The 17,658-nt window shown below is 30.4% G+C and overlaps 1 protein-coding gene across 1 annotated transcript; it reads right to left on the bottom strand.

Annotated features, from left to right (window-relative positions):
- Positions 1–15,945: 15,945 nt before the first annotated feature.
- Positions 15,946–17,133, bottom strand: LOC129906990 (proteasome subunit beta type-5). Its single transcript, XM_055982994.1, has 3 exons — positions 16,876–17,133; positions 16,611–16,809; positions 15,946–16,558 (listed from the first exon to the last, which is right to left on the bottom strand). The coding sequence occupies exons 1-3, from the start codon at positions 17,020–17,022 to the stop codon at positions 16,059–16,061; spliced, it is 846 nt and encodes a 281-aa protein (XP_055838969.1). The 5' UTR covers positions 17,023–17,133; the 3' UTR covers positions 15,946–16,058.
- Between the last annotated feature and the right edge of the window lie 525 nt (positions 17,134–17,658).

Here is a 17,658-nt window from a genome sequence, read left to right as displayed (position 1 = left end):
AACTACAAATCCTATAGAAAAAAGTTGTATGGCAAAGTTGTAGGTAATAAAAAGATCTACGACTTTTGTATCAACATTTTTTTCACATAACCTCAAAATTTATGTGAAAAATTCAAAAAACCGAGTTTTTGGTTTTTTGTTTTTATCTTTTTCAAAACCAAAAATTTTTCTACGAAATTTGGTGAAAACTTACCTTATTATGTTCCAAATACACAGTAATTTATTTGATTTAAAATATTAATTTGTTCACCTTATTTTGACTTAATACCAAAAAAACACCCTAATTTTCAATCGAAAATTCACGTGTCAAAATATCAGCTTTTTTCAAAAAGTCGGTGGGCATTTCGTTCGTTAAAATGTCTATTTTCTGATGGTGTAAAAAAATTTTACATTAGTATTCTTTAGAACATGTTTTAGTAAAATTCAAAAAATGAAAAAAGCTTGAATTCGAAAAAAAAATTTTATCATTGTTTACAATTTTGGCCTATTTATTCAAATTGACACTTTAATTACTCAAAAAATGTAAGATTAATCAATGTTACATGAAATCTTACGTTTTTTGAGTAATTAAAGTGTCAATTTGAATAAATAGGCCAAAATTGTAAACAATGATAAAAATTTTTTTTCGAATTCAAGCTTTTTTCATTTTTTGAATTTTACTAAAACATGTTCTAAAGAATACTAATGTAAAATTTTTTTTACACCATCAGAAAATAGACATTTTAACGAACGAAATGCCCACCGACTTTTTGAAAAAAGCTGATATTTTGACACGTGAATTTTCGATTGAAAATTAGGGTGTTTTTTTGGTATTAAGTCAAAATAAGGTGAACAAATTAATATTTTAAATCAAATAAATTACTGTGTATTTGGAACATAATAAGGTAAGTTTTCACCAAATTTCGTAGAAAAATTTTTGGTTTTGAAAAAGATAAAAATAAAAAACAAAAAACTCGGTTTTTTGAATTTTTCACATAAATTTTGAGGTTATGTGAAAAAAATGTTGATACAAAAGTCGTAGATCTTTTTATTACCTACAACTTTGCCATACAACTTTTTTCTATAAAGTTTGTAGTTTTGCCGGAAATCGAGATATACCATTTTTTACCATTAAAAACTCAACCCACCCACTTCCCGAACTCGGCTCGCCCGTAATTTATTTTTCCTTTCATTCTTATCATATTCCCCTCCTTTTCCAATGGGTTTCATCCTACTATGATTTTTTTGTACTTTTTAATGTTTTTGAAGGCATCGGCACTGGTCTATAATATTGAAGTGATACATTGCTTCAATCAATAATAAATTTAAATTCTGTTTTGTTTAAATTAGGTATGTTTAAACAAAATTCACACACTACAAAAAAATAAATATAATGATGCTTCTAATTTTAAGTCATAATAATTTAAAATATGTTCTCATTAAAATTGATAAATATTCATATAAATGTTAATGTATTTCTTAAGATTTTAATTTAATTTCATGCCCGTTGCTTATATGGTTATTTTTTTTTCATTTTGGTTTCCAATAAAACTCAGATAAAAAGGAAATCATGTTTATGGTTTATTTAACAAAATTGTAATAGTTTTAGCATATAAAGTAAAAAGATTTAAAAACATTATTCAGCAAAAAACACAATATTGTTAAGCAAAACTCATACATAAATTTTACTTATTTTATTGTAGAAATTAGTTACAACTGTGTAATCTTTATGCAAAACATCAATTATGCACTTAATATTTGTAGAAATATAATTCTACTTATATTAATTATTATTATTATATCTATCTTACAAAAAAATATAACCTTATTATATATAAACTTTAGTTATTTTTTTTTTTTTTTGATTTTTTTTTAAGATAAAGTTAAATTATATTTTGAATACAATAAAATTATTCTAATAACCACTATGAATATTAGAAGAATGAGATATACATAAAGGGATTTTTAAAAGTGATTATATACATATATTGCATAAAATGATGATGTATGTAAATGAGAATTGTATTTACTAAAGAAATTTAATATTATATTGAGTTTGTTTTATTTAAAAAAAGGCTTTTTTTTCTTAACATATTTTTTTAGTTTTTTTCGACTGGAATAAATATTTTATTTGTTTTTTTGTTGACTTAACAATTTTAGAAAAGTGTGAGGGCTCAGAGAATGTTTTTCGCCTTTTTGGTAGATCACATAAATTTCACTGAAATGATTTAGGTATGTAAATTTTTTATCTTATCTACAAGTAAGATTTTGTTTGACGGAATGTTATATAGAATTGGAATCCAAAAAATAAAATTCTCATTATTTTGATAGCAAAGTCCTCTGAAAACTTAAATGCGTACACAATGTACCCTGAATCTGCTTTATGGTTTCCTAGAATATATATTATTGAAATTTTGAAAGCCAAAAATTGTGTTATTGGATTTAGTGTATGTGTATAGCTTTAAAATTGAAAACGGTTATGGTCAAAAAAAAAAAAAACTATTTTGTACATCGCTTTCTGGCGGGGTCTCTTGCTTTTAACTTCCTTTTTTTGTTCATTCCCTTTCGTTACTACATAAAAAGATATCTAAACCAGACATAGGTCTTTGCATCAGTTTTTTTACTTATACGTCACATACAATAATGGTTTGTAATAATATGTTCTTTTTCGGTCGAATATCACAACAATAAATGTATGTAAATTAACTTCATACTACATACACACGATAAAATCACTTCTTATACATCACACACAAAAAAATAATTTGTTATATCGATGATTTTTTGTTACAAAAATAGAAAATGAATGCCAAACAAAAGGTGACACTCTAAAGTTACTGCGTGAGAAGATATAAGGTGGCAAAGGTAACGAAAATCTGTTTTTTTCTTTAAGCTTTTTTATGTAATCAAAGTATCAAGCTTTAAATACAAAGTTATGAAGCTCAAAATATTTAATAACACCTGCACACAAAAAACAAAAAGTGGCGTATAGAACAAACAAGACCCACCTAGGGTTATGTATTTCGAAGCTCTAAATCCGAAACCATTTTTTGTGGTATTTTACACTTTACTCAAAACCAGGACCTGATGGGAGCAAACGCACTTGGATTCAAGCCATCGAAAAACATAGCTCTGTGTCATGGTATAAAAAGACAAGGTATGATCATTAGAGCCGCCATCTTACAAAATGGGGTAATAAGGTTTTGACGTTTGGCATTTGGCATTTGGCATAGTCAAAAGTAACAACAATTTCCAAGACAAATTTGTTTACAACAACAATTTCAATGACCTGGGCTGTCAAAACCTTAAGTAGCCATAATTTTTGACAGTTCTCGATACTGAGTTTTTTCTAATGATCATACCTTCTCTTTTTATACCATGGCTCTGTGTGTGTTTTGTTTGTTGTACACATTGTACATGCGAGAAATGGCCTTTGAACTTTTGTTCATATGGAAACTCCGGGTATATCTGCCAGATAGACACGCACAATTACTCTTGAACTTATCCCTTCTTCAAACTAACCGTGATCATTTAGTATAAAAAATGCCTGTGAACAGTGAATCTTACTGGAAATATGTTTTTTAGGGGCGGTGCCAAGCCTCTCGGTGGTACATACATATATTGTTCTTGTTTTTGTGAGGTCAACTGAGTGCTGCTGATTTTGAATTTGCTTGTACCAGGAGTTTTGAGGTCTGCCTCTATTTATTCTTCGTGGTCGTTTTGAATCGTTTTTGTATTTCATGCATTTTTAAAATGATGCGTTTTTGTCAGAAAACTAACGATGTTCATTGGGCCTTAACCATAAACAACTATGCAAAAAATCAAATACAAATACAGTCAGTTTCGGCCTTAACACGAATTCTTTTCCATTTGGAAATTTTCTTCGAATCACGAAAAAAAAAAACAATTAGAATCCGTTCGTAACAATTTGCATGACATTTTCCATTACGAACGGATTCTGTGATTTGTTTTTTTTTTCGGGATTCGTAGCAAAATCCCGATGTGGATACATTTCGTGACAACTTGTCAGTAATTTTGCAGAGTTTTGTCATTTATTGTCAATGAAGTTCGCACAAACAATTTTTTTTCGAAAGAATATCTGCTGGAAGTAACATTAGAAGAATGGCAAATGAACAGACCAATCTACTACTGGGTCCGTGCCCAGGGCCCCGTAATCACCAGGGGTCTATATTCAAGAACAAAAAATATTTCGATACAATTTTAGATGCTCTGGACCCTCAGTAATTCTGACTGGGATAGAAAGACTCAAAATTGATACCTTTCTTCACGGTGAAGACGGACTTGCAAATGTAAGTCGTAAATATTAACAAGTACCTATCGTTGAAATAAAACGAATGTCGTAATGCGTAATCGCATTTGAACGATAACAAAGTACGAGGGCGGTTTGAAAAGTTCTCGGCCTAACATAGATGGCGTTGTTTAAACAAATTAATTTTAAGTTTTCTAATATATATTATGATTATATGTTAAGTTTCATTAAAATTGGTCACGAATTTTTATCAGTGCAATTTTTTGTTTGAACTTATCTTTTGCTTATAACGAAAATTGAAAAAAAAAATTAAATTAAAGTCATTATTAAAATTTGGCCAAAAAGAATATGACGCCAAATCAAATTAAAGAAGACTTCTAATAGACATGGGGGGAATATGCACCTTCATATTCCACGGTCAAAAAGTTGGCAGCCTTATTTAAACATGGCAGACAGAGCGTCGAAGATGATCCCAGAAGCAGAAGCAAACAACATTCACCTCTTTAGAAAACGTCGATAAAGTCCATAAAATGGTTTTAGACGACCGAAGGTTAAAATTGCGAAAAATAAGCAAGGTGGCTGCCGCGTTTGCTTAAAAAAGAACAAATATTCAATCGAGTTGAAGTCTCTAGAGAGAATCTTAAACTCCATGAACTTCGATTTGGGGTACTGAACCACCCCCTTATTCAGCTGATTTGGCACCAGCAGAGTTGTCTGCTGGTGCCAAATCACAAACTAAAAAAAAAATTTTCTGGACGCTAATTCTTCACCAAAGAGGAGGTGATTGCTGAGTCGGAGCTGTCGAATGCATCGCATATTACCTGAAAAAAAGTTCAATCAAAAGTTCAAAAGTTTCATCCGGAACTCACAATGGGGAAAAAGTCAAATTCACTTTTTTTCCGGGTGGAATCTTGTTCACGTGAAACTCATGATAGGGTTGATTACCTACATATTATGTCATAATATTATTTGAAAATAATTACCCAGAATTCATTTAGTTGGTCAACAAATAGAATTTTAAGACAAAAATTATGTTAATGCCAACTTTATTGATTAAAGGCTGTAGTTGTTCACAAATACGTGAGAACTCACAGAAATTCAAACAGGTGATGGCTCAACGTACGTGAGCTGTAAAATTCGTAAGTATAGCTAAATTTATTGATCCAGTGATGCTTTTTTTATATTTAAAAAATTATAGTTACTATCCGTATTGTAAGGTACTATTATATCTTATAGGTAGGTACTTTTACACTGTTCTTTATAAATTGGAATTGAATCAAATTTTTTCAAATATTAACTTACAGCGTATGCAATTTTGGTGGTCGTTACTTACAAAAAAAAATGTATATCAGTAAACTATCCAGAAGTAACTATTATGGTTTTTAATCGATTTTAGGATTTTTATTTAATTAATACTTCCTAGCAATCCTTTTTATACAATTATCAAATGCGTTACTAGTATTTATTTTATTTTGAGTTTTATTTTAATCGTGAAATGCATTCATAATTCATTTCAAGTAAATAAATAGCTAAGTTTTTACGACTTTAATAATATTCATAGTCATGTTTTTATTTACATCAAAAATAAAATTCTAGGTATATTTAAACTTTTAGACATCATTCATACAATATTTTTCTTTCCTCAATATTTTTTTACATGTCAATTAATATTCCCTTAATGTTATATACATAACCTATACATACATAACTACAAATTTTAAATTTATTTGTGTAGCATTGTTTTAAAATTGTACATAAAAATACATATTTTCAAAAATACATACATACATAGGTACATATTTAGCATCATAAAATTCATACATTATTAGACAAATCTAACTCACAAACAAAGTCTTACCCAGATTATTCAAATTAAAAAAAAGCAATAATTTCTCAAACAAAGGGAAATGCAGTCGAAATTTATATGGATTCACGGTTTCGGATGAAAAAAGTAGAAATGTTAATACACACACAAATTGTATATTAATAATTCATAAATAAGCTTATTCTACCTTCTTCGGCTATATATTAATATACCTATGTAATGACATTGTGGTATTGAATACTGAAATGCAAATACAAAGAAGTTTAAACAAAAAGCAAACATTTATTAATTTATATTTTGTATTATCAAATAATATAAAATCGACTGATTTAAAAAAAGAAAATACCTAAATAAAATTTAAACAAAAAATTACAATGCATATATACTGTATGCTATGTTTAAAAGTAGAATTGTGTATAAATAAACATTAAATTACTCAACTTTATTTAAAGAAAACATAATATATAACAAAAAATCTTCGGAGCATACATTAATATAAAAATTCTTATAAAAAAATAAATATTTGATAAAAAAAAAATTCATCTTTCATGTAGATATGTATTCGCTTAAAAAATAAATAAACATACAAACATATTATATTTAAGCTAAACTTAGTAATTATTGTATAACACTTATTGTTGCCAGTTGAAATCCTTCAAACCATGTAATTAAAAAAATAAATTAAATAAAGCTCATAAAAACATAATTTCAATTATGTTCATAATTAATTATAATTATGTTAAATGAGAAAACAATAAACCCCTGTAGAAAACGTTGGTTTGGACGCAGGATAAGAAATATCTTTGGTGACGTAAATGATGCGTATTCTCATTTCTTTGATATGCAAATTAACAACTAAAAGGTATAAAAAGAAAAATCAACAAAAAAAGAATCTAATTATTATTTAGTTTAAAAAAAGAGCTACTGAACTTCTATTTATAAAATACTTTGTTTATTTTTTCACTTTGTTATTATATGACTTAAAAAGTTATTTGAGTTAAAAAATAAAGTTTTGTCGTGTACAAAAAATCATTCGTGCATCTTCAAAACCTCGTATTATTCACAGTAAAAAGAAAAAGAATTTCTAAATAAAACGCATGTTTCTTTTATTTAAAGACATGATAAATTAACAGCGTTTTTTGGTATAAATCAGGTTTATCAAAGTTATTATATAATCGCATAAATTCATCATCCTCCAACTCCTGCCCTGCTAGCTACAAAATCTCACTAACACAACACATGCAAAGCACATAAACATCATTCATTGATTGTTACAATTATACATTAGTCCTTATAAAATGTTTTGAAATTTCATAAAATAATAAAACTATCACTTAAAACAATAATCATTAAAAATCATTTTTTTATGGCCGAAACACATCATATTACTCATCGTACAGTTACATATACGCATTTTGTAAAAAAAATAATAACTGTCATTTTATACTTTCATCAACTTTTTGAATAATTAAAAAAAATGTTAACTCTGTTGATATAAGAAATGGTTGGCAGTTAATAAAATTAATGATTAAACTATATCAATAAAGTTGAACGTGAAAAATTATAAAATCTGATAAAAATAAAAAAAAAAAATATATATTTAAAAAAAATGAAACAATTAAATTAAAAAAAAATATAATATAAATAACAACTGCATTTTAAACAATTTAGTTCGTAAATTGACACAATGATATATTGCTATATAGATGTGTAGAAGAATAACGTATATAACAATGTTTAAAAAGAAATAAATAAATCATGAAATTATAATAATCATACAAATGGTTTTCTTTACTCAAAACTTTAGTTTCGGTTAAATTAATAAATCGTTTTTGTTCAAAAATTTTCTTTGAAATCAATGAACAACAAAAGTCAGAATACCAGAAAATGATGGTTTGACAGGTATCGTTACTTTAAAAGAAGATCCTTATGTGCAGCATAAGTTTTTTTTTAATCAAAATTGTTGGGGTCGTTTACCATTTTCGTCATATGGCAAATACCGTAAGTCCTGATGCTAAAATAAAAAAAATTAAATTTCCCCTATTGTTAATTTCTTTAAATTGTTTTAGTTTTTTTTTAGTACATCAATTTTATTAACTAATTAATCTTATACTAATTTACAAGATAATAATATCTTATTGTGTAAGACTATACGAATAAATAAATATTGAAATATTCCCCTCTAGCCCTTTCGAGACGCAATTCAGGTGACCCATTGTTCCAAAAAAATAAAAAAAAAATAATTTGGAAAAAGAAAAATCTGATAAAATTATTTTTTTATTTTCTCAAAATCTAGAAGGCATAGAAACATATAGTTTTCACTGTTCGATAAGGAATCAATTGAGGCAGGTTTCTGCATGAGTCAATTTTTTTTATTAAAATTCACAGTCTGCACAAAAATAGTAATTTATGAGTGAAAAAAAATAATTTCGCCTATTTTAACTTTGAAATCGATTATTTCATTGTTATAAAAATTGGAATTAAATGTACAATTTCGCCTTTCGAAAATAGTATCACTTATAATTATTGTAAGTGTTGCCTTTATTTTTTAATAATTTTTTTTTATTTTAATATTTTTTTTTAGAAAATTGCCTCCCTCCTAAAGGGGGGAGATAGACCCCTTCCATAGTAAAAAATGATTGTATTGAACTCCTCTACAAAAAACCGTTATCAAATTCTGGCGCCCAAGTTATTGTACTACGTGCTAAAATAACATTTTTGTTGGGTGCCTAAACGTTCGCATTTCTGTATCTAGGTTGAAACCGTAAAATTTTGCTTGAACTAATTTTCATAAAAACATACCTCGTTTTATTTGGAAATAAATATATTATTTAAGAATATATTTTTAAAACAGCATGTTGTTTTGAAAACATATACTTTAAATTAATGTCGAAGTTGGGCAAATGACGAAAAAAAGCATTTTTTGAACTTTGACTGCTTATAAATTCTAGGTGATTTGGCCGAATCACATGTTTTATACATTGGAGAAAAGGTATAATTAATTATCTTCTGTCATAAACTATAAAAACAAAAATGGGTAAAAATTTGATGAAGCTAGAATTTTGTCAATGTGTGAAGGTCCAAAACCGTTTTTTGTCCTAACTCCAGATTTTGGGGGTGTTAGGGGTTTTTAAATACCGTTTCGTAATCAGTTCGACTAACTCTACAAATCTTGATAGATCTTCGCTCGTGTATATTTTGAAACCTTCTTTTTGTAACACAGTTTTTTCTCAAGATTTTTTTGTGAAAAAAAAAACAAACTAAATAATTTGTGTCTTTGAGATCTATATATTTTTACAAAATAATCATCACATTAGTATTGATTTGTCGTAAAAAAATGAGTTTATGACAAACTCATTTTGGGTAAAAACCTTGATAATTTGAAAACCAAAACAAATAAGAGAGTTTTGACTACATATGTAAATAAGAAGAAGATATCCCACATTATATACTCTACTGAAATTTAAAAAAAAAACATCTCTGTTTTTTTGTTTTTTGGTAACGCAAAACTTTAAAATTTCCCAGAATTCCAAAATTGGCGTTTCCGACTAAACAATTTTCGGGCGACAATATGGCTATGGCGAATACCTTTGTATTTACTCTTTAGATATGAATTGTTAAAAATTAAAACCTCTGAAATGTACATACCATTGACTTAATATATATGGACTGCTAGAAGCATATTCAGGTTGGTTCCACTTGTTTCTTTGCGATACTAGCGCCCTAAAAAAAAGCGGAGAATAAGTGCAACATTTTTGACGAAGTGCGAAAGGAACAAATATATAAAAACAGAGAAAGCACTACCTTTTAACGACAGATGTCATTCACTAAAAGTTTCCTCTTTTCGCCGTCTAAGGTTATACCGCTAGTAAAACTAGAAAGATGTGGAATCATTTTTTTTTTTTTTTCAATTTTTGTATGGAAAAGTCAAACGACTAGCAGTCCATATATAGTAGGTCAATGGTACATACATAGATTACAAACTCTGTGTGAATCGACCACCACCATCCATCACACAACTGAAGTTTAATGTCGTTTTCTATTGACGAATCTCAGAATGAGATTTGTGAATTTGACAGCTGAAAGGGGGGGTGAAGAGGGGAAATAGTGGACAAATCTCAGATTTCATGATCTATTTGCGTCCTGAGATTCAAAAAAGCATTGTATGTTTTGAGCCCTTTTTTTTTTGTACGATGCATTTTTGCTTGCTGTGTATAAAAAAAGTCTATGACATTTGGGCAACAAAAAATAGCGAGTTGGTCGAGAAAAAATTACAAGTTTTCAATTCCGTCCAAAAACAAAAATATTTAAATTTTGAAATCTCACATTTTTAATGTTTGTGACCGTTTCAACATTATATTGAACACACAAAAATACTCACTCTTGCGGAATTGGGCCCCAGGTACAACAAAAATTGAACATACTAGTAAAACAAAATTAAATGAAAACAAAAACAGAAGTACTTTTTAACGAGCGAAATTTAGGGTTTGTGACGTTTTCCCCCAAGACATAATCCCCAAACTAAAATCCGAAACCGTAATCTCCAGCAGCGAAATCTCCAAAGAGAGAATCCCCATTGCAAAAGTCTCCAAAAAAATATATATTCAAGAGTAAATCATGCAATTTAATCGCACGATTCACTACTTGAACATATTTGTTTTGGTCAAAATAATTTTCTTTTTGTTTTTTTTTTTTTAATGGAAATGATTTTCCATTTAAGCTTTTTTCGTCTTTTGTTTAATCTTCATACAATAATCCCATCCATAGTCACAGTACTGCGATTAGAGATAGCAATCCCGGGATGATTTTCCGATCCCGGGATTTCGGGATTTAAAAAATTCAATCCCGGGATAATCCCGGGATTTGAAAAATATTTTCAGACTCAACTTGGGAGGCAAAAAAACAAGTTTTATGCATTAATTTTTATTATTAACAACGGACAAAGAACAAAAAAAAATAATATTCTTCATAAAAACAAACAAAACAAGTAAACCAAAAACAATATAGCTTTAAACAAAAACTAAAAAATATTCCTAACGGAATAAACTATATATTCTAAACATTTATTCATAATTAATTCAGTCTGTATATTTAGCTAAGAAGTAATTAAAAAAATAAATAAATATTAAATTAAATTAATTTGGAATTATTTTTATAATAAAATCGAATAAAAAGCAAAGGATCCAATGTTTTGGCTGCAAGTCTGCTTCTAAATTTGGTTCCAAAACTTGCAGCAGCAGAAATTGCACGCTCGGTTTCAATACTCGTTAGAGGGATGGATATTAAATATTTATGTGCCTGCTCTAAGTATTTTCCTCTTATCCCGTCTTCAAAAAGCAGCATCCCTTTTTTGATAGCTTTCATTAGCCGCTTCTATATTTTGGTGGGGTTCTGAGACTATTTTTTACTTCATTTTCTTATTTTTCTTTCAAAGAAAGTTTCTCTTCGCAGCTTGATGGAACAGCAACAGGTTCAGTTTCATAAATATAGTCATCGTTGACAGCACCCACACGTTTTAAAATTGGTATAATTTGCTTTATTAATGTCATTTTGTTAGGAATTGAAAATAAATTTCTCACTTCTAGGCTTGAGTTTTCGAAAATTACTTTTGAGTTCTGTATGTGAGCAAGAACACCAGATATTCTGCTCACCGCCGCAAGCTCAAGCGATTAATAAAAGCTGTCCTCAGTTTGTTAAAGTTTTCGACTCTAACTGCTTAAAAAGAAATTTAATAGCGTTTTCGTTTGGGAATTCTTAGAAGCGTCCGGGACTGTCCGATCCGGAATGCCAAACGATCAGAGTTGGATACTTTTTTTTATTCTGAAGTTTGGGTTTCTTTGTATTTGTGAAACATCAAATGCGAACGTCTGATGAAAGTTTTGTTTTGTTTATTTTTTTTTTTATTATCATTAAGTTATCTATTTTTGTTTTGTTTTCTTCACATTATTTTAATATAGTTTAAAGTTTGTGCATAGTTAAAAATCTTGAAATTTAGAAATGAACAACAAAGAATGACATTTCATTACTTTGACGTCTTAAGTGTTAACATGTGTGCGTGATTCTGGTTTTGATTCTGCCTCAAAATTCGGAATCGATTTTCTCTTCTTTCCAGAATTAGAACTGTCATTGAGTGCCAAACGATCAGTTTTAGAATCGTTCGGGAGAATTCCGGACAGTCCCGGACGACCAAACGAAAACGCTATAAGAGCACCATCAGCTGTACACAAGTTAGAACCAGAACGGCAAAGAGATTCAACTGTTAATTTATTGGAGCAAGTACATCAATTATCTCAGTTATTAAATCAAAATCTGTTTCTTCAAACCAATTGAGATCGATAAGCGATTTTTAAATGCTCTGTTTTAAAAGTGCAAAGCGTTCAATCATCGTAAGAAGGCTATTTCACAATCAACTAGTAAGGAAAGTTCTTTCCATTTCTACATAGTTTTTTTTCAGAATTGTGTCATTTTTTGCATGCGAATATTTAGCCACCAATCCCGAAAATTACGGGATTGGAGAGCTATAATCCCGGGATTTTCGGGATCAAAAAATGGGCCGGGATCCCGAATCCCGGGATTGCAATCTCTAACTGTGATCCATAGTAACTATTGTTATGAAACACAGGAGATACTTCCGTTTATTGATACTTTTGACAAACTTCAAGTGCATTCATAAATTTGTTCTTCAATTGTTATTATGTCATAACGGTAAGAGAATATCATGTCCACCATGCTTCAAGAGCAACAGTGTTAGTAGAACAAACTGGGGTGGAATCGGCTAAAATGATATTTGACTATCATATTTTTTACTATCAAATTTGATAGTCAACTATTTTTTATCTGTTTAAGGTGATCGTCTTTAGATCATTTTTAATTTTGGTTTAGTTGGTATCACTTCGGTTTGACATCTGTCAAACGTCATTAAATTAAAAAAAAAACAATGCAGAGTTTCAGTTTTTCACTTCCATAGCTACAATAATTGAGAAGACAATTATTTTTTAAAACGCTTAAAATAATAATTTATAACTTTAATATCTATCCAGCAAACACAACTCGAAAAGGATCGCTTACAAAGAATCCCACAAAATATTGTGTAAACTTTGAATTCAGATGGCAGATCCAAAATGCGTATTATACTCATAAAAAGTATCTTATGTTATTCGAAAATTTTGTACGAGTCTATAAAAAGCACTAAATATTATTTCAAATTATTTTTTTTTGTGTACAAAGGTGTGATTGCACATTACTTTGAGTCGGGGATGTAAAATATAATTTAATTTGTTCCTCAATTCTGACTCTTCTATTTTCTATTTCATATTCAGTTACTTTATTTTAATTTTGTAGTCTTAAAATAATTGCACAGGCACAAAAATATTCATTTTTCCCAAAAGGGGGGTTCACATTAACCAACTTACCGGACAGACCGATTGTCATTTGGCCTGATGGCCGTTTTATATTTTTCGTTCACACTCATCAGATAATTTTTATCAAAACCCATTTTTCAGCTTATTTTTAATGTATCTTTACCCTATATTGCTCTAAAATTAGAGAGAATGGATTATCACTGTCTGCCGGACAGACATGTCGTTTAATCGACTAACATGTCCGTCCGACCACCAAAAAATCAAAATTTTTTGAAAACCATCCGGCAAACCGGACAGGCTGTCGGATGGGTGTTCACATTATCAAAACAACATCAGATCAGACCAAATGGCGGCTGGTCTGTCCGGTAAGTTGGTCAATGTGAACCCCCCTAAACAAAGTAAAAGCACCACGAAAACCATGAAAAAAATATGCTACAAATGTTAAATTGAATCAAATTGACACCTAAATAGGTGTCAGCTGAAAAAGTCAAAAAAATATGATAGTCACTTTTGACTATCATCTTACACAGACGAATTTTCTTGAATTTGACAGTCAACTATCAAAAATCATCTTACACGATTCCACCCCTGGACACTGGGGATGTGGAGACTTTGTGGAGATTTTGACAAAAAAAAAAACTGTTTCTCTGGAGATTTTCTCTTGGGGATGGGGATATTGGCAAGTTGGATTATATTTTTTGGAGATTTTGTTTCATTGTTTTTGTTTTTTTTGGGGATTTCGTACGACTCCCAAAAATTGCCATTACTTTATGTCGAATTCCTTTCAATTTTTTGAATCGGCTCAAAAAAATCGAATTTTTGGTCTTAAAAAGGAACATGAAAACAGACCGAATTCTTTTTGCGATTGTATGTGTGTCATTTGACAACAATTTTTACACGAAAGTCAAGCTGAAACCAAAACAATTTCTGCAAAATAAAACCAGAGATTCCTTTGATCAATAATTTTGTTTATTTTCTTCGGTAATATAGATTTATTTTAATCAGAATTAAAGGGAAATTGCAGTTATTATTAAGATCTGAGTGAAGATGAAGTAGAAGGTTATTATTTTGGCCGTATGCTGTGGTTTTACAGAGAAAAAAATTTTCTGACGACATTTACGAGAAGAAAAGTCACAGTAATTTAACTTTTTCACAAGAACTATGCCAGGAAGAAATATATTATGGTCGCACATTGTTTTTTTTTATTTATTTCATATTTTTCCGCAATAAAAATAGGATATTCAATTAAAATTTACTTTTTATTTGAAGTTGGTGTTCTCAAATAAACAAACAACACCAAGAAAACTTTCAGCTTGACGTTTGAGAAATGTCAAATGTTCCAAGTGTGTGTGCAAATCCGTCTAATGGCGTTTTGAATTAGCAATCCGGAATTGTTCTTCGATTCGGAATCCCAATTGAAGTTTTTTTTTATCCCGAAGAATCTGAAGTTTGGTGTGAATGTATTGCTTGAGTTTAACATGTTTCACATATATGTGTATTCGCGCCAAATTTCATTTGCATTTGTGATGCAAACATTTTGTACTGCTGACATTTTAATCTATGAATGTGTGAGTGATTCTGCTTCTGATTCTGTTTTTAAAACCAGAATAGAAATTCTCTTTTTTTCAGAATCAGAACTGTCAGTTTTGCCCAATTGAACGCATTCAGATTGCTTTTTTTTGCTTCCAGATTGCCAATTAAAAACGCCATAAATCTCTCAAAAAAGAGGGATTAAAAAAAATTCGATTTCTGCTTCGTTTGAGGCGAATTTTTTTCTATGGAACATGATTTTCAGAAAAAATTCGCTTCGAGATCGCCGAAAATTCGATTTTTCAATTGAAAGGAATTCGACATTATACTATTTTCTTATACTAGGTAATAATATTATGACAGCTAAACGAAAATTAATCGATAGGTAAATGGCAGTCATAAAGATTACCGAGTACCGTTGAAGTTAAACGATTATCCATTGGGCGCATTCACAAACCTAGGTGCTACGTAGTCGAGTTTCAACTAGCTTTTTGAATGCGAATTTGCACTACAAAGCTAGGTGACAGATGCAATAAAAAAAATGTGTTTTGAGTGGTTTAAATAGCTTTTTTTCTTATAAATTCCTCAATTTCCTGATTTATATTCACATACTACACAATTAATTTTATTTTATATGCTTTTTTCATTAATTCCACCAAATTTAAAATTCAAATAGAATTTGTTTCCATCAAACAGCTGACTGAGAACTGTCAACTAACTTTGAAGCTGAAAATTTTTAACCTACGTCGGAGGGGAAATTTTAACTAAATTTGTAGCTGTTTTCAGCCAATCAGAACGAGTCGACTACGTAGCACCTAGGTTTGTGAATGCGCCCATTATCGTAATACGTAGTCGCATTTCAACGAAAACGAACAAGTTTTTGAATTATGACGCCATCTCCTTACAATCCAAACCACTGTGCATCATTGAAAACTGCAGTTCCTTGCTAGTTAGCCATTCCTTCAACCATTATCAACAAATTACAAAACACAGTTCTTTATTATATGAAATTGTTTTTTTTCTCTCAACCAGGATACAGAATACAAATAAAAATAATTTTGATAAAAAAAATCTTCAAAAATTTCTTATCAATCTAAGCTTTAGCAGCAGCCTTCTCTGCCTCATACTTGTAGTGCAATTCCATGCAGTCAGTATTTGAGATGTTTATCCAGCCATTAGGTGTCATGTGGTAAACTCTCACTATGCCTCCAGAATAAGCATCCCTAAAAGTGGCATGGTAAATGGCACGTCGACCCAATTCTTGTGCCGCTTCATCCGTCAAATCCCATTTGTATCCCGAGTCCAAGACACCGAAAGCATAAATCGAACCACTTCCAACGGAAAACACATTGCCCGGTGTACGTGAACCTTCCGAGTCCACATAATACAATCCAGGACCACGTTTATCATAACCCGCCATCATCATTCCCATACTCAGGCCCATTCCTTTGTATTCGTGGGCGATATTGGCCATGATTTTGCTAGCTGCCGCAACTGAGATACGTTCCTTATTGCGTAGCTCATGCAGACGACATTCCTTGGCCAAAACACGATCCCAGTAGACACAATCGGCAGCTCCGCCAGCGAGTGTACCTGAATACATTGGTTGAGAAATGTAACTAAATTGTCAGAAAGAAATTCTTACCCAGAAGATATTGATTGATTTCTACAATTTTCTTCATAGTTTGTGATCCGATGAATTGACCACCGGTGGCGCGAGAATCGACGGCCAAAATGACACCTCCTTGATACTTGAATCCCAATGTCGTGGTACCGTGGTCAAAATCAATTTTAATGCCAGACTTTTCACCATGAGCAGCTATTTTACGTAGATTTTCACATGGCTAGGAAATTATTTAAATTCTTTGTTTTTAATTTTTTGTAAAAAAAATTATTTAAATGGAACTCACGTTCTCAAATGGTGGAGCTGCCAATGAGTAAGGGTTTTCCAAGTTGCATGTATATTGGGACAATTCACTATGCAAATCAGTTGGTGAGTAAGTGCTCATTTTCATGTAAGGAGCATCTGCTAAACCACAAATTTCAGCTAATGCCATCTTTTTAAATAATATATACTATTTGGAAATTAAAAATTCAGAAGAAAACTATTCTATTTCTTTTAGAAAAAAACACCGGAGCGGAGCAGACAAAGCGCTAGCAGTGGATGACAACTAGATTTTGCAGTGATGTGAAGTTGGCTGAGGTTTTATTTGAAAAAATTTACAGCGGCTTATTGGGTGCGTTCACGTGCCGATCCAAGGGTATCCGGATACCTTTGTGTTGTTGTAATCCCATATAAAATCTCAGCTGATCGAACACATGTTTTAACAAGCAAAAAAATCCAAAGGTATTCTAAAAATTTCTGGATTCTTGTGTATCTTATGGGAGATTTGAAGAACAGCTGATTCGTGTTCACAAACGTAGCGGATACTTAGGTATCTTGGATAGGGTATCTGTGCGTACGTGAACGCAGCCATTGACAACTGCATCATTTAGCCTGGCGGCGAGAAGTTGAAACTACTTGTACACATCAAATATCAGAAAATGTGAAAAGTAACAGCCCTATTCTGGCAAACCTCACAAGTCACAAGAACCTCACAAGGTGATCATAACTCGATTTTGCGAGGATTTATTTCACACAAACTTCTTGCTAGCAAAAATCCAACTTGTGAGTTGTGACCTCCTTTAGAGCA

Source organism: Episyrphus balteatus, chromosome 1 (assembly GCF_945859705.1).
Source record: "Episyrphus balteatus chromosome 1, idEpiBalt1.1, whole genome shotgun sequence".
Lineage (NCBI taxonomy): Eukaryota > Metazoa > Arthropoda > Insecta > Diptera > Syrphidae > Episyrphus > Episyrphus balteatus.
Note: the sequence above shows the minus strand (reverse complement) of the source record. Positions and strands in the feature narration are given on the sequence as shown.